The sequence below is a fragment of the Hemitrygon akajei genome, chromosome 8, assembly GCF_048418815.1.
Source record: "Hemitrygon akajei chromosome 8, sHemAka1.3, whole genome shotgun sequence".
Lineage (NCBI taxonomy): Eukaryota > Metazoa > Chordata > Chondrichthyes > Myliobatiformes > Dasyatidae > Hemitrygon > Hemitrygon akajei.
This window is the reverse complement of record NC_133131.1, coordinates 138,541,982-138,559,626: the sequence shown is the minus strand read 5'-3', so window position 1 is coordinate 138,559,626 and position 17,645 is coordinate 138,541,982. Positions and strand designations below refer to the sequence as shown.

General features: G+C 39.5%; 1 protein-coding gene across 5 annotated transcripts in view; it reads left to right on the top strand.

Moving 5' to 3' along the window:
- odad2 (outer dynein arm docking complex subunit 2) overlaps positions 1–17,645 on the top strand; it is a 220,142-nt gene that overhangs the window by 155,251 nt on the left and 47,246 nt on the right. For all 5 annotated transcript variants that reach the window (XM_073054733.1, XM_073054734.1, XM_073054735.1 and 2 more), the window contains one exon: positions 5,089–5,203. In XM_073054733.1, the coding sequence (XP_072910834.1) occupies positions 5,089–5,203 (115 nt within the window). The remainder of the gene's footprint in view (positions 1–5,088; positions 5,204–17,645) is intronic.

Sequence of the window (17,645 nt, the reverse complement as noted above, 5' to 3'; positions counted from 1 at the left end):
CTCCCCCCATCTTCCCATTTCCTTTTCCCTCTCTCACCTTATCTCCTACCTGCCCATCACCTCCCTCTGGTACTCCTCCCTCTTTTTTTTTCTTTCATGACCTATTAGATTCCCCTTTCTCCAGCCCTATATCTCCTTCCTCAATCAACTTCCCAGCTCTTGACTTCACCCTTCCCCCCCCACTACTAACTCTGACTCCTTGTCTTTTTTTTCTCTAGTCCTGATGAAGGGTCTCAGCCCAAAACATCAACTATACTCTTTTCCATAGATGCTGTCTGGTCTGCTGAGTTCCTCCACCATTTTGTGTGTGTTGCTTGGATTTCCAGCATCTTCAGATTTTCTCTTGTTGGAGCTTTTTATAAATATCTTGGATGAGGAAGTGGGAGGGTAGGTTAGTAAATTTGCAGATGATGCAGCAGATAGTAGTGTTGTGGATAGTGTAGAAGGTTGTCTTTCAGTCAGACGTTGATAGGATGCATATCTGGGTTGAGAAGTAGTAGGTGGAGTTTTTCCCAGAAAAGTGTGAAGTGATTTACTTTGGAAGGTGGAACTTGAAGGCAGAATCCAGGGTTAATGACAAGATTCTCAGCAGTGTGAAGGAACAGAAGGATCTTGGTGTCCACATCCATTGATCCCTCAAAGTTGCAGCAGTAGTTAAGAAGGCATGTGATGCATTGGCCTTCATTGGTTGGGGAATTGAGTTCAAGTACCATGAGGTTATTTGCAGGTCTATAAAATTCTGTTTGGACTATACTTGGGTGTATTCTGTTCAGTTCTGATTGCCTCATTATAGGAAGGATGTGGAAACTTTAGAAGGTTGCAGAGGAGATTTACCAGAATGCTGCCTGGATTAGAGAGCATGTCTAATGAAGGTAGGTTGGGCAAGCTAGGGCTTTTATCTTTGCAGTGAAAGAGGATGAAAAATCACTTGATAGAGGTATATAAGATCAGATTCATATATTGAGTAGATAGCTGGAGTCTATTTCCCAGGGCAGAAATGTCTAATATAAGAGGGCATAACTTTAACGTGTTTGGAGGAAAGCATGGGGGGATGTCAGAGGTAGATTTTTTACACAGAGAGTGATGGGTGCATGGAATGTGTTGTCAGGGATGATGGCAGAGGAAGATGCATTAGAGGCATTCAAGAGATTCTTAGATAGGTGCATGGATGAAAGAAAAATGGAGGGCTAGGTGAGAGGGTAGGGTTAGATTGATCTCGTAGTACGTTAAAAGATTCTCACAACATCATGGGCCAAAGGGCCTGAATTGTGTTCTTCGTTCTATGAAAATTTTTAATAACTACAGAGGATGTAATTCTGAAATAAAACAGAAGATGTTTGGAACACTCAGTAAGCCAGCCAGCATCTATGGAAAGAGAAACAGAGTTACAGATTTAGGTTGAGAATTCTTGGCTTGAATTTACTGTACCACATCACTCAAAGTGTTCTAAGTACCTCTTTGATAAAATGCAGTATCCTCAGCAGTTCTTGGAAAGATCATGTTGGTTTTAAATGAATAAGGAACATCAGGGATTTATCCGAGAATCTAAGAGTCCACATGTCAGAAGCACACAGAAGCCCAGTGTAAAAAGCATAAGTGTGTCAAGCCTAACTACCACTCCTGTCCAGTTTTGGCAAAATCTCTGGGTCAGTTACCCCAGAATCTTTTCAACTAGAGTGAACGCTGATTAGTGTTGATCCAAGGCACCACCTAAGCATAGTCTGAAAAGAAAATACATTTTGATCTCTCAGCAGCCGATGGCCTAATGTTTAGCAGTTTAGACCACAGGTTTGAGAGTTACAATGTTATTAAGAAGCATATCTCAGGGAGTAATAACAGAGACTGTAGAGCATCCAAAACCGAACAAAATAATCTAACTAATCTACCAGATGTTTTATTTTGAATTCAGTATTATTTTTATAAAAAAGCGGAATCATATCTTTTTTATTATCCCTTTTGAAGTTCTAAAGGACAGTCTCTGATCACGGGAAAGACGTAGTTTGAAACTGTATGTATTTTACTGTGCTTACAGTGTGGACTACAGACCTCACTGGATAAGCAAAGTAATTTAGTTTAAATAATTTAAATGTGCTCTGTGCAGTTTCCTTAAGAGCAGAGAATGCTTTGGCAACCTAAATAGGGAAAAGGAGAGAAAAATCACTTAAAAGTCTGCCAGTAAAGGGGTGCTGTTTAATTTTCATTGAGCCAGAACAGTATGTTCTGGCATACTTTTGTGAAGATGATATCTGGAGAAAATAATAGAGCTGCCCTCTTCAATAAAGATAGTCTGGACGTGTTGCTGGAGGAGGTTCAATAGGTCTTCAACATTGCCAAGCAGATATACTTGGGTTAGAAATGACAGCTCCAGGTCTAACTTCTTGAGCAGCAAATGCCAGAGGTGCACCATTTTTTCACTTTGCATGACCACCTCTTCCTCCTCAAAATCAGTAACAGCTTTTGGCAAGCCCAGTGGAATGCAATGGAGATTGGCAGCTTTTGACAACAACATTGCTGTGACTAGTGGTCTGTGCAACATGAGCCCTCTCTTACAAAGTTTCAGTAGCAAACAACATAGAAAGATCTATTGCAGAAGCAAAAATGTGGTGTGGTAAATCAAAAAAAAGTAACAGAAAACAATTTTCCAGCTGGAGCTCAGCAGGAATGACAGATCAGGCATGCGGATCTGAGACTGTTGGTCTAGTTCCAGTATGTAGCATAGTTTTATTGTATTTAGGGCTGACTTCTGTGCAGTTTTGCAAGCTGATCCTAAATGGCAGTGGTAGTGTAAGTATACTTGAATGGTAAAATGTAGATAGGTCTCAATTCTAAAGAACTAGTTTGTTTACAAAATTACACCTACATGAAGTTCCTGTGTGCAGTGAAAATACAAATGGTGGAAGTAATTAACTGTAGGTAAGTAAATTTTAAAATGAAGCACACAAATAAAGTTGTGAGAGTGAAATTCAGTGAGTGCTTTAAGGAATGTTCAAATAATATCACAGCTTAATTGATATCATTCATCACAGCTGAGAGGGCAATGGAGTAGTACCTACCAAGCAACAGTAAAGAGAAGTATCCAAGATGCAGTATGAAACGGAAGACTGCCTGGCCCCATTTATTAATTTGAAATAAAATGGCAGTGAGTCAACTGATTTCCTATGCTGTTCCATGGAATCATCATTGTGTACTATCATAGTAGCATGCCCACAATGAAATTGAGCCATATTTCATGCTGTGGAATATTGGTTGCAGATGCCAGTTTGTTCCTGAGCCAAACTTATGTAGACCAATCTCTCTGCATAAGAAGTGTTCACAGTTATGTAGGTGTGCCAAAACCTGCAAACATGGTAGGTGGCTTCGTAGCAGCTGTACTTATTGTAAGAGCTAGGTTTTACTTTGAAGACCTCTCTTGGCTGGTATCATTACAAGTTACATGTTGAATGATTCAAAAAGGTCATCTAATTAAAAACAATATCAAGCTCATAATGGTTTTAATTGCACAAATAAACAACACATTGAATTACAAAAGAGGGCTGATATTGCCTCTGTGTTGAAGATAATCTCTGTATCCTCACTGGCAGTAATACCAGAAGACTGTGGTGTCGGATTGGGGAGCCATCAAAGTGTTCAGGCTCCTGAATCCATCGCTCAGTGGGAGGAGGTTGACTGTTGTGGGGCTGCCGCGTTGAGATGGAGAATAGGGACAGAGTGGCCAGCAGATGGTCAATGACTTCATGCTGCCTCTGGGATCATGTGCTTGTGTTGACAGATGACTTCCTTTAGGCAAGCAGACTCTGGGGGCCAAATGCTGGTTCACCCATCCTGTCGGGAAATGTAGGGGAAGATTGACCCAGAAGCAGAGCAGCAAAGATGATACAGCAATGAATGATAAGTTTTAATTATTGGAACAATGTCCCAATGTTTATGTTCTCTTCCCATCCTGTGAAGGCAACCATGCTGTTTGTTTTCTTCACTACCCCATCTACCTGTGTTGCCACATTCAGGGAACTAAAAACTTGAACATCAGGCCCCTCTGTTCATCAACATTCTTCAGTGCTTTACCATAACCCACCATCACAACAAAGTATCAGAGCACTTACTTTTAATTAAACGCTGTTATCTTTTGGTAAGCATTAATGAGTGTGATTAAAACATTTCTACTTTCACGCACAGCAGAAAATCAAAGACACAAAAGACTGCAGGTGCTGGGAAAATAAAACACACAAAGCACTGATGAAACTCAGAGATACATGCTGTGTCTATGGAGAGAAATGTATTGGGTCCAGAATGGTTGCAGCTGAATATGTCACATGCCCATTTCCCTCCATAGATGCTGCTTGGCCCATTGTATTCTTCCCGCACTTTGTGTTTAACAGAAAATGACATTCGCTTTTATTAGAGCAGGAAGTAGAATTTCAGCTTGCTGAGCTTTAAGTCAGTACTGAAAAACATTTTCTTTCCACACAGCAGACTTTAGAAACAACAAGGCCTTACTTAAATAATCATTTCACTGTAAACTTTGGATGGGTGATGCCGTCAGGCTCTCGTTAGGTGGCTGAATCCATAACAGCAGAAGTATGGAATGTATTTTAAAGGTTTTACAAAATATTGTAATTATTTGGTCATTAATGGGTGCAATAAACACATTAATTTAAATGAAAATCAAGGTTTAAATTTATTTTAGAGTAATTGCATCTAACAACAGCAATTAATTGCCAGCCTTAATTGTAAACATGACTTATTTGTGTTTGGAAAATATCTTGGGGACTCAAAATAAAATTTGAATTTAATGTAACAAAATAAAAAAACAGCAAGAAAAAAAATCTAGGAATTTACAAAATGGGATGAAAATCTTATTCATTGTGCAACAGAACCTGTTAAATTAAGTGTACTCCCCAGTGCATTTCAGGCAACAGTTGATGCCTCTGAGTAAACTGTCCTCTTTACCACTTGGGTGAAAATTTAAGAATGCATGTAAGTGAGATTTTATTTGAAATAAAACTTATTTGAAATTTGAATGATGTGTGTAATCTCTGACAGATTATCACTGTGTTGAAAAAATTTAAAAACATTTCCCCCCTCCAACAGGATAATTGAATCTCTCGATGGAGTTCGGTTACTATGGTCTTTGCTCAAAAAACCTAATCCAGATATTCAATCAAGTGCAGCATGGGCAATCTGTCCATGTATAGAAAATGCCAAGGTAAGTTCTTGCTAGTTTTAATGTTTTAGTGGCAGGAAATTATTTATAAAATGTTTGCATTTATTTTGAGTTAATGTTACCCATGTGCTAGAAAAACATACTGTAAGGGGTTATATATTCAGATTCTTATTAAGTCAAGGTACAGAAAATCCAATTTAAGTTGGTTTATGGAAACTGGCAGCCACAAATGCTCCACCTGTTGTAAACCCACTGAGGTTGACAGTTCTAACCAATATGTTACAAGTCCAAGTATTATTGGTAAGTGAACACTGAAATTCATTGTGTCCTGTTCCTCTGACTTTAATAAACTCTTTCATATGTTTGAGCTGCAGTACACATTTTTTTGCAGTGCATTATTTTCAAAATGCTTTGAATCTTAAGTAAATGATCACTTCTAAGCACTAGAGGTATTATAACCAATAGAATAAACTATACTCAGATTATAAGGAAGGGAAACACTTCATTTTCAAAAATACCAATGGTAGCTAAATTATAATGACAATGAGTTTAAGCAATGGAAAACTTAACTCTGGAGTATTAGAAACAGCTAATGTTGCATTAAATATGTGATAATAATTAGAATTTAATCATGCCTGTAGATCATAACTTTTGTTTTAGTGTTGGCTAATAATGGCTACATTCGTTCATTTATCCATATACAAGTTAATTTTATTTGTAATTTACAATTTCAACCATAGAACCATAGAACATTACAGCACAGAAACAGGCCTTTTGGTCCTTCTTGGCTGTGCCGAACCATTTTTTTGCCTAGTCCCACTGACCTGCACCCAACCCATATCCCTCCATACATCTCTCATCCATGTACCTCTCATCCATGTACCTGTCCAAGTTTTCATTAATGTTAAAAGTGAGCACGCATTTACTACTTCATCTGGCAGCTCATTCCACACTCCCATTACTCTCTGTGTGAAGAAGCCCCCCCCTCAATGTTCCCTTTAAACTTTTCCCCCTTCACCCTTAATCCATGTCCTCTGGGTTTTTTTCTCCCCTAGCCTCAGTGGAAAAAGCCTGCTTGCATTCACTCTATCTATACCCATCATAATTTTATATACCTCTATCAAATCTCCCCTCATTCTTCTACACTCCAGGAAATAAAGTCCCTATTCAATCTTTCTCTGTAACTCAGTTTCTCAAGTCCCAGCAACATCCTTGTAAATCTTCTCTGCACTCTTTCAACCTTATTAATATCCTTACTGTAATTTGGTGACCAAAACTGCACACAATACTCCAAATTTGGCCTCACCAATGCCTTATACAACTTCACCATAACATTCTAACTCTTAACATTCTACTCAATACTTTGATTTATAAAGGCCAATGTACCAAAAGTTCTCTTTATGACCCCATCTACCTGTGATGCCACTTTTAGAGAATTTTGTATCTGTATTCCTAGACCCCTCTGTTCTACTGCACTCCTCAGTGCCCTACCATTTACCTTGTATGTTCTACCTTGGTTTGTCCTTCCAAAGTGCAATACCTCACACTTTAAACAATATCTAAAGAACTAAAACGTTAGTAATACAGCAATACAGTAACATTGGCTTTTTTGTTTTTGTATAAAAGCCAAAATATTGTGTTGAAAAGGGAATATACTCCATTTCAAAGGAAATGCAATGGAGTGTTGTATCCAAGTAAAATCCTCTAGACTAGAGTTCTAAAACATAACCATCACCATTTTCTTTTGCAAAAGCAAAATGATTTAAATTTTCTTAGCAGCACATATATTAATCTTCTAATTTCAGAAGATTATTTTCTAATTTTTATTTTAATTAATCATCTTGTTTAAATGATTCGATGGTCAAGTCAGATTGGAGAAACATGCGCCAGTAGCCAATACTCAACTAAAAATTTGTTTCATCCAAGACTTCATCCAAAATTTTTGACCTGTTAAGAATTTTTTTTGATTCTTTGACCTTTATGTATTTTTTTTTCTGAATAATGATAGCATAAGCTTGTTTACATTTGACTTTAATGTGATGTATTGCATAGGTTCATTAGAAAGATCTTGTAATGGAATATTCAGCTATACAATGAAAATGGTAGAATTTGAAATTTTAACCTCACTGAAGGTTAAAAGGAATAGTTTGCTTGAGAATAAGATGTTATTAGTTTGGAAAAAAAAAAGAATTGGATAGGTAAGGAATGGAGGGTTATGGGCTGAGTGCAGGTTGGTGGGACTAGGTGAGAGTAAGCATTCAGCATGGACTAGAAGGGCCAAGATGGCCTCTTTCTGTGCTGTAATTGTTATATGGTTATATGGAAAACTCCAGCACATAATGAATTAATTAGCATTCCATATAAAGATTAGAATATACCAGTAAACCTGATCATTAGAGCAGAAATTTACAATGTATCATAACTATATTGTCACTCGTTCCTTGGAGTACTCTTCTGTTTTGTGATGTCTGCGAAGAGTAAGAATTTCAGATTGTATATTGTATACATTCTCTGATATTAAATGGAACTATTGAACTAGAGTTCAGTACTGTTTCATATATATACTATTAATGTTTTGAACATTAACTATGTTCTCATAATAAGGTTGAGAATAATAATGAAATCTGAAGTTTTGCTGTGGTGAGGAAGACTTCATTAAACTTTCCAAATAAGTGATTAAATATTTATTAATATTGTATTTTGGAAAAGGCAATTCTAGATTGGGTGTTGTGAAATGAACCAGATTTGAATCAGGAGTTTAAAGTAAAGGAACCCACAGGAGTCTGTGATCATAATTTGATAGATGTAGTACCTGGCCAAGTACTAAAGACCTGTGCCGATCAACTGGCTGGAGTGTACACTTAGATCTTTAAACTCTTGCTTTGGCAGTCTGGCATACCTACCTGCTTCAAGCAGGCTTCAGTTATTCAGGTGCATAAGAAGAACGTGCTGACCTACCTCAAGGACTGTCCAGTAGGACTTACATCCACAGTGATGAAACATATCAACTGAGATGAGACTTGGAACCACTTCAATTTATGTACCAGAGCAACAGGTCAAGAGCAGATGTCATCTCATTGGCTCTTCACTCAACCCTAGAACATCTGGACAGCAAAGATGCATACATCAGGAAGCTTTTCATTGACTACTGCTTTGTATTTAATAATCCTTCAACACTAATCAATAATGCAAGGCCTTGGCCTCAATTACCTCCTTGTGCAATTGGATCCTCAATTTCCTCAGGTGCAGACCCCAGTCAGTTTTGATTGGCAACAGCATCTCCACCACAATCTCCATTAGCACAGGTGTATCACAAGGCTGTGTGCTTAGCCCCTGCTCCATTTGTTTTACACTTACAACTGTGTGACTAAGCGCAACTCCGAAGTCACATTCAAGTTTGCTGACAACATGATGAGTCAGCATATAGGAGGGAGACTGAAAATCTGGTTAAGTGGCGCCTTAGCAACAACCTCTTACTCAATGTCATTAAGACTAAGGAGCCAGTCCTCCTCGGAGGATCAGAGGTGGAAATGGTCAGTAGCTTTAAATTCCTTGGTGTTATCATTTTGGAGGACCTGTATTGGGCCCAGCGTGTAAGTGCAATTACAAAGAAAGCACAGTAGCACCTCTACTTTCTTAGGAGTTTGCAAAGATTTGACACAACACCTGAAATTTTGACAAACTTCCATAGATGTATGGTGGAGAGTAATTTGACTGGCTGCATCACAGCCTGTTATGGAAACAACAATGCCCTTAAATGGAAAATCATATAAAAAGTAGTGGATACAGCCCATTCCATCATGGGTCTAGCTCTTCCCCACAATTGAGCACATCTACATGGAGTATTGTCACAGATTAGCAGCATCCATCATCAGGGACTCGCCACCACCCAGGCAAAGCTCTCTTCTCATTGCTGCCATCAGGAAGAAGGTTCAAAGTTCAAAAAGCACAAAGTAAACTTTATTTCAAAGTCCATGCGTCACCACATATAACCCTGAGGTTCTTTTTTTCTGCGGGCATACTTAGCAAATCTATAGAACAGTAACTGTAAACAGGATCTGTAAACTATAAACATCAGGAGCTGTAAACTATAAACAAACTGTGCACACGCAGGTAACAAATAAAAAGCAATAAATAACAAGGTAAAAGAGTTCTTAAATGAATATAGTATCTCCTTTTGCTCAAGAACCTGATGGTTGAGGGGTAATAACTATTCTTCATCCTGTTGGTGTGAGTCCTGAGGCACTTGTACCTTCTACCTGATGGCAGTGGCGAGAAAAGAACATGGCCTGGGTGGTGAGGATCTTTGATAATTGGTGCTGCTTTCTTACTACAAAGTTTCATGTCGATGTGCTCAAAGGTTGGGAGGGCTTTACCTGTGATGTACTGGGTCAAATCCACTACCTTTTGTAGGGTTTTCTGCTTAGAGGCATTGATGTTCCAAGCCAGGCTGTAATGCAGCCAATGAGTACACCTTACATCACACATCTATAGAAGTTTGCCAAGGTGTTTGATGACATGCCAATGTCAACAGACCCCCTAAGGAAGTAGAGGTGGTGTTGCACTTTCTTCACAATTATATTTGTATGATGGGTCCAGGACAGGTCCTCTGAGATAGTGACACCCAGGAATTTGAAGTTGCTGACCCTCTCCACCTCTGAACCTCCAATAAATAGTGGCTCATGGACCTCTGGTTTCCCTCTCCTGCAATCTACTATCAAGTCCTTGATTTTACTGACATTAAGTGAGAGGGTGTTATTACACCACTCTGCCAACATTTCAATCTCCCTCCTGTACAGGAGCCTCGGGACTCACACAACCAGGCTTAGGAACAATTATTATCCCTCAACCATTAGGTTCTTGAACCAAAGTTGATAACTTCACTCAACTTCACTTCCCCCATCATTGAAATGTTTCCACAACCAATGAACTCACTTTCATGGACTCTTCATCTTATGTCCTTGGTGTTTATTGTTTATTTATTTATTATTATTATTTCTTCTTTTTGCATTAAAACAGTTTGTTTTCTTCTGCATTTTGGTTGAACACTCTAGTAGGGTGGTCTTTCATTGATTTTATTATGGTTATTTTTCTATTATCAATTCATTGAGCATGCCTGCAAGAAAGAATGCTTGCAAGTACTTTGATAATAAATTTACTTTGGACTTTAAACTTTGAACTTTATAAAGTCTAGTATTTGATATTTTCACTTGGGAAAAAGACTCTGATCATGTAACCTTTCCACGGTTCCTTCATTTCATATGCTTCTGTCGGGTTGTTCCTCAGTCTTTGATGCTGGGTATGGAGTGCCAGGCTGAAGGAGAACAAGTAAGACTGCCTCAGCAGGCTCCTTCAAAAATGGAAAAAAATGGTTGCTCCAGGTGCAACCAATGACAGGCATTTTCAAAACAACTCGAACTAAATTTCTCAGGCAAAGCTGGTTACACAGGGAATGAGAAGGGAATTGATGTTATCCCATGCATGACTGAGACAGAAATTGAGAAATTACAACTGGAAACATACTGTCAAATGACTGGTGTCTTGTGATTTGACCAAAGAATGTCATAAGTATATTCCATTCTGGAAATGCAAAATATTCATATACTTAATGCTTAACAGTATGTGGCATATGTGTTTCTAGGCCATCCTATTTTTCCATATTCATAACAAAGAACATAATTTCATATTTTTCTTAATTATACTCCATCTCCATCTTCTTGCTAACTTGTTTTGCCTGCGCCTGACCTAGCTTTATATCATTTGCAAGTCTGTCTATGTTACTTTTTGCCTTTTTATTTAAGTCATTAATGAAAATGGTGAATAAATGAAGATCCAGTACTGGCTCTTCACCAACCAAAACAACAGTCTGCCAAGCTAAACAGAACTCCTTCATTCCTACTGTTTTGTGTACTTCACTAGTCTATGAACAAGGGGATATAGAATGCCTCAGTAGCTTAGCAGTTAACATGATGCTATTACAGCTCGGGGCATCAGAGTTCAGTTCTGAACATCATCTGTAAAGAGTCTGTACACCCTCCTCATAGAATGCATGGGTTCGTCCGGGTGCTCTGCTTTCTTCACACAGTCCAAAGACATACCAGTTGGTAGGTTAATTGGTCATTGTAAATTGTCCTGTGATTAGGTGAGGGTTGAATCGGGGTGGGGGGGGGTGAGGTTGCTGAGCAGTGACTTGAAGGGCCGAAGGGCTATTCGGCGCTGTATCTCAATAAGAATAGATACAAAATAAGAGGATGGTCACTTAAAACTGGGATGCAGAGAAATATCTTCTCTCAGAGGGTAGTGAATCTCTGGAACCTCTGAGTTTGGTGGATTGATTGATTGATTTACTTTTCTATCTATCTGAATATTTATTAATCACATGTACATCGAAAGATACAGTGAAATGCTTTGTTTGCATTAACAACTAATACCACCTAAGGATGTTCCAGGAGCAGTTTGCAAGTGTTACCACACATTCCAGTACCAACATAGAATGTCCACAATGTTCAACAGAACAACTACAGCAACAACTAAACAAAGGAACAACAGCAAACAAGCCCCTTTTGCCACTGTCCTGTGGAGGGAGGGTTGTGGCTTATTCTGCTACGGTGCAAGCTACTTCTCACATGAATGGTTAGTTTATTACCTGCAGCTGCTTTTCCCATTAGTTAGCCACCTGGAGTCTAGTTTCAAATATCCCAGATATAAAATAACATGTGGAGGAGGCTTGCTCCTTTTCCCTTTGTTTAAGCCAAGCAGTGCACATAACCATTGGGAAGGTATGCTCTGCACGCTTTTGGCTAAGTACGTTTGCTGATTGTATGTTTCTTGAATATTTAACTTTGTAGTTTCTTTAACTTGGGGAACATGAATATTTGATCAAATGTTACTGTTTGTAAATAAATGATTAATATACTCATCAGACCCATCAGCTTGCTTCAGCACTGCCGCCATCCACCCACTTACACACATAGGTAAGCCTCCAACCCTAAGGCAGGCTGCCTCCAGGTCTCTGATCTCCAGCCCTTGGCCCCAGACTCTCAGAGCATGGACATCAGACCTCCAGTCTCCAACCTGGACTCACAATTTCAGGCCTCTGACCTCCGGAGAAGCCAACCCAAGGCTTCCACCTTTGGGCCTCGATCGCCAGACTCGCTGACTTTTGTCTTTGACATTCACGTTTTAACCTCTGGACTCAAAGGATTTTGACCTATGGCTTGAACCTATAAACTTGCTTGGACCTCTGATCTCAATATTCACCAACCTGTGGGACAGACTTCCAACCCCAGGGCTCGCTGAACTGGGGGGGGGGGGGGGTTACTGGCCCTCATTCTTGCAGCCTGCTGACCTTGGTCTTCATCCTTAGTGCCTGCCAACCCAACCTGCGTCCTTGGAGATCACTGGCCTTCGAGCACAGAGCCTGGTGCCTACTCCTGACCCTTCATTTACTACCCCTGACCACTAACTCTCCTTCATCCCAGTCCCTAAACCCTAACCTGATCCCTAACTCCCTGCACTGTCCGCAAAATCATTCATAAAACCTACAAAACAACTAAGTCTTAGCCACAGCCTCAATGGACATCGCAGCTCAGCATCATCTAAAGATATTGAAGTTGGAGATAGATAAACAGTTGAAAGTTCAAGGAACTGAGGGTTATAGGGAACTGGCAGAGAAGAGTTAAGGACTGCATAAAATAGCCTTTACAAGCCTGGTGACTTACACCTTCTTCTATGTTGTGTTCTTGTGTATTATTTCTGCTGATGAGTTATTGCCAACTCCCTTTGCTACATTTCACACCCTTTCATTATCTCCATCTGGCAGCTCCTGAGGTCCAAATCTCTGGAATTTCCCCTTAAACCTCTCCATCTCACTTTTGTTCCCTCCTCCTTCCACTAATTAGAACTTGCCCTTTAAACAGGTAAATGTCCTCATATGTGAACAAATACTGGTCCCTGCAACTGTGAGGCAACCATGCTAGTGTCAGCCACTTCTGATAACCCTTCTGTATTAATTAGCCAATCCTTCCATCCTTATAATGCATTTCCTGTACAAAATTTCTCTGTGCCATCGGCATTCCACGGCCAGGCAACTTCTGACCATGGAGCCGTGAAATTCTCATTCCTTGACATGCCTTCTTATGCTTCCTCCTTTTGATTGATATTCTTCAGATGCAGTGCGGAATATTCTCTATATTGTATGCTAGGTAAGTCAAATAGCGTGGAATTTCACCTGAGATTCCTGGTTCAGTTACTGAGAAATAGATTTGTTTTCAGGGGATTCTCTGATTTTGAACATTCATGAAATTTCTCCAGACCTCTTCCCTGCATTGCATGTGGGCCTTGGGTGCCTCGCTCCTGGCAATGGTGTAATTTGTTATTTCTTCTCCTTTGCACTTCATGAAAAAGCCTGGTGCATCATGGAATGTAGTGAATCATTCCTTTACCCATCCTTGTTAGGCAAAGCATCCAAAGCTGCATCTAAATTTCATTGTGCCTCCAGTTGGCCCTGATTTAGCATGGTTTGCAATGGACTTCACAAAGTTTTGGAATGAACTCTAGCAGCCATTGGAACCAAAGGGCAAATACCATGTCCAAGGAATCCCAAATTACGTAAACCTATTAATGCAATGAACAGAGCAATGATGCTGACTGCACATTGCAAAACAAAGTGGGATCAAGAAATCAACATGTGAACTGGACCATGCCAAATCAGAGAAGATTGCTGTGTATAGCATTGCGAGTACCCACACCTCAAGATCTGCAGTGGTTCAAGAAGGCAGCTCAACAGAACTTTGTTAAGAACAACTAAGATGTTGGCTGAGCCTGCAAAGCTTACATCCATCGTATGAATATAAAAAATATATTGCTTGTACAAGATGATTCCAGTTCACGTTTCTGATACTATCTAGTTCCTCCCCCATATTTTTAAAATTCCAAGTAGGAAAATTAAAAATAAACTACCTGAGTGTATTATAGGACAGATTTTTAATGCTCATAACCAGAGTAACTTTTATGTCACTTTCAAGATGTTGGTTCATAAAATTAGTGGGCAGCTAATGTAAGATAAAGTTTGTATTGCATAAAACATTAAGATTTCCACTTCAATTTGTCACAGTTCTCTCAGACAGTTGCATAACAGTGTAGACAAACTGGCTACGAAAAGAATTTTGTGAAAGAAATCTATTCTAAAAGAACATTTTTGTTTTTCCTGTTGCTGCTCAATCAAATATTTATGAACATTACGTCACTGCTGTTCAAGGAAAATGCATGGTGTTTTATATGCAAAAATTATGTGAGTTGCTAAATATAGGGAAAATAGCCTTGTCACACTTGACGGGGTGGAGATGTCTCTATCAAAGAGGGTGTAAGGCTCCTTCCCTCTACTAGCCTGCTAGTCATCCTTGGGCAAGGTGTAGCACTTGCTTAGCCCCCCGCCGCCGATCAGGGTCACATGAAGCCATGGGAGCAGCTGATGGATTGTCATAGGAACAGCTGGTGCATATCACAGGTCCTGGTTATGTGATCACTGATGCCAGGCAGTCAGTCTCTGAAGAGTATTGGCACTGTCCAGAAGAAGGCAATGACGAACACTTCTGTAGAAAGTTTGCCAAGAACAATCATGGTCAAGACTATGATTGCTCGCGTTATACAATATGACATTTAATGAATGAACGAATGCTTCTACATGATCAATTTAGCATTAAATTCAACATTATATCTAATATTTTCAAATGTTCATGAACAAAAGAAAAATAGTCATAATTATTAGCAATTTTCTGTAAAGATTGATCACGTTAGGTACCAGGATTTTCCCAATGCACTATTTTTAATTTAATCTACTGAACTTGAATAGGTATGGAAGCAGTCACGGACAGTGAATTTTTTGGTCCTATGGATCTCTGTTTGATCACCATGTTTTTGTGAATTATAGCTATGATTCCAAGCTCTGGCCGCAGAGGAATATATAGCAATAGAAGCAGATTTGCATCCATGTTTGAAAGTTGGGAAGCTGGTAGTTATGTATAAGAAATTCATTGGATGAACTCTGAATATTCATCTCTAAGTTACTCTGCTCAAATGATTGCCTTTTTTGACTAAGATTGAGAAGCTAAAATTGGATATATCAGTATTACAGTCATGTAAAGGGATTTACAGAGGCGTGAGAGAGAACTTGGCCAGAATAGATTGGAAAAGAACACTGGCAGGGATGATGGCAGAGAAGCAATGGCTGGAATTTCTGGAAGCAATTCAGAAGACACAGGATACATACATCCCAAAGAGGAAGAAGTATTCTAAAGGAAAGATGACATAATTGTGGCTAACATGAGAAGTCAAAGCCAACAAAAAAGCCTAAGAGGGGGTATATAATAGAGCAAAAATTAAAGGGAAGCTAGAGGACTTGGAAACCTTTAAAAAACTATCAGAAGACAACTAAAAAGGCCATTAAGAAGGTAAAGATGGAATATGAAAGTAAGCTAGCCAATAATATTAAAGAGGATATGAAAAGTTTCTTCAGATTCTTAAAGTGTAAAAGAGAGGCAAGAGTGGATATCGGAAGATGATGCTAGAGAGGTAATAATGGCGGACAAACCAAATAAGTGTTTTGCATCGGTCTTCATGGTGGAAGATACTATCAGTATGGTGGAAGTTCCAGGTGTCAGGGGTCATGAAGTGTGTGAAGTTACTATAACTAGAGAGAAGATTCTTGGGAAACTGAAAGGTCTAAAAGTAGGTAAGTCACCTGCATCAGATGGTGTACACCCGAGTTCTGAAAGAGGTGGCGGAAGAGATAGTAGAGACATTAGTAATGATCTTTCAAGAATCACTAGATTCTGGAATGGTTCTGGAAAACTACCAAATTGCAAATATCACTCCACTCTTCAAGAGGGGAGAGAGACAGAAGAAAGGGAACTATGGGCCAATTAGTCTGACCTCAGTGGTTGGGAAGGTGTTGGAATCGATTATTAAGGATGCGGTTTCAGGCTACTTGGAGACATAAAATAGGCCGTAGTCAGCATGTTTTCCTCAAGGGAAAATCTTGCCTGACACATCTGTTGGAACTCTTTGAAGAAATAACAAGCAGGATAGGAAAAGGAGAATTGGTTGATGTTGTGTACTTGGTTTTCAGAAGGCCTTTGACAAGGTACCGTACCTGAGGCTGCTTCACAAACTATGAGCCCATAGTATTACAGGAAACATGGATAAAGCAGTGGCTGATTGACAGGAGGGAATAAATGGAGCCTTTTCTGGTTGGCTGCTGGTGACTAGTGGTGTTCCTCAGGGGTCTGTGTTGTTTTTACGTTATAGGTCAGTAACTTGGATGATGGAATTTTGGCTTTCTTGCAAAGTTTACAGATGATATGACAACAGATAGAGGGGCAGGTAGTTTTGAGGAAGTAGAGAAGCTACAGAAGAACTTGGACAGATTCGGGGGATGGGCAAAGAAATGTTAGATGGAATAAGTGTCGGGAAGTGTATGGTCATGCACTTTGGTAGAAGAAATGAAGAGAAAATACAGAAAACTGAGACACAAAAGGACTTGGGAGTCCTTGTGCAGGATTCCCAAAAGGTTAATTTGCAGGTTGAATCTGTGGTGAAGAAGGCAAATGTAATGTTAGCATTCATTTCAAGAGGACTAGAATATAAAAGCAAGGATGTAAAGTCGAGACTTTATAAAGCACTGGTGAGGCCTCACTTGGAGTACTGTGAGCAGTTTTGGGCCCCTTATCTTAGAAAGGATGTGCTGAAACTGAAGAAGGTTCAAAGGAGGTTCACAAAAATGGATTCCAGAATTGAATGGCTTGTCATATGAAGAGCGTTTGATGGCTCCGGGTCTGTATTCACTTGAATTCAGAAGAAATGTGAGGGGTGGCCTCATTGAAACCTATTGAATGGTGAAAGACCTTGATAGAGTGAATGTGGAGAGCATGTTTCCTATGGTGAGAGGGTCTAAGACCAGAGGACGCAGCCTCATAATAGAAGGGCGTCCTTTTAGAACAGATATGAGGAGAAATTTCTTTAGCCAGAGAGTGATGAATCTGTGAAATTCTTTGCCATAGGCAGTTGTGGAGACCAAGTCTTTATATATATTTAAGGCAGAGGTTGATAGATTCTTTATTGGTCAGGGCATGAAGGGATACAGGGGTCGGGGGGAGAGGCAGGAGACTGGGGCTGAGAGGAAAATTGTCTCAGCTGTGATGAAATGGTGGAGCAGACTCAATGGGCCAAATAGTCTAATTCTGCCCTTATATCTTAAGGTCGAATAGTTCAGATCCCACAATAAAACTCATGGTCTACTGAGCAGCAATGAACCATGCCCTTTTACTGCTTTTGAGACCTCATTGATCAAAGGCAAGAATCGGAGAGCACTGAAAAAAACATGAACAAAATCCTCAAAGTTCACTGGAAGAGTAAGCAAACTGATGTCAGTGTCTTCTTCCTGGCCAACACCCCTAACTTTGTGGCCCTAATTACTTGCAGTTGG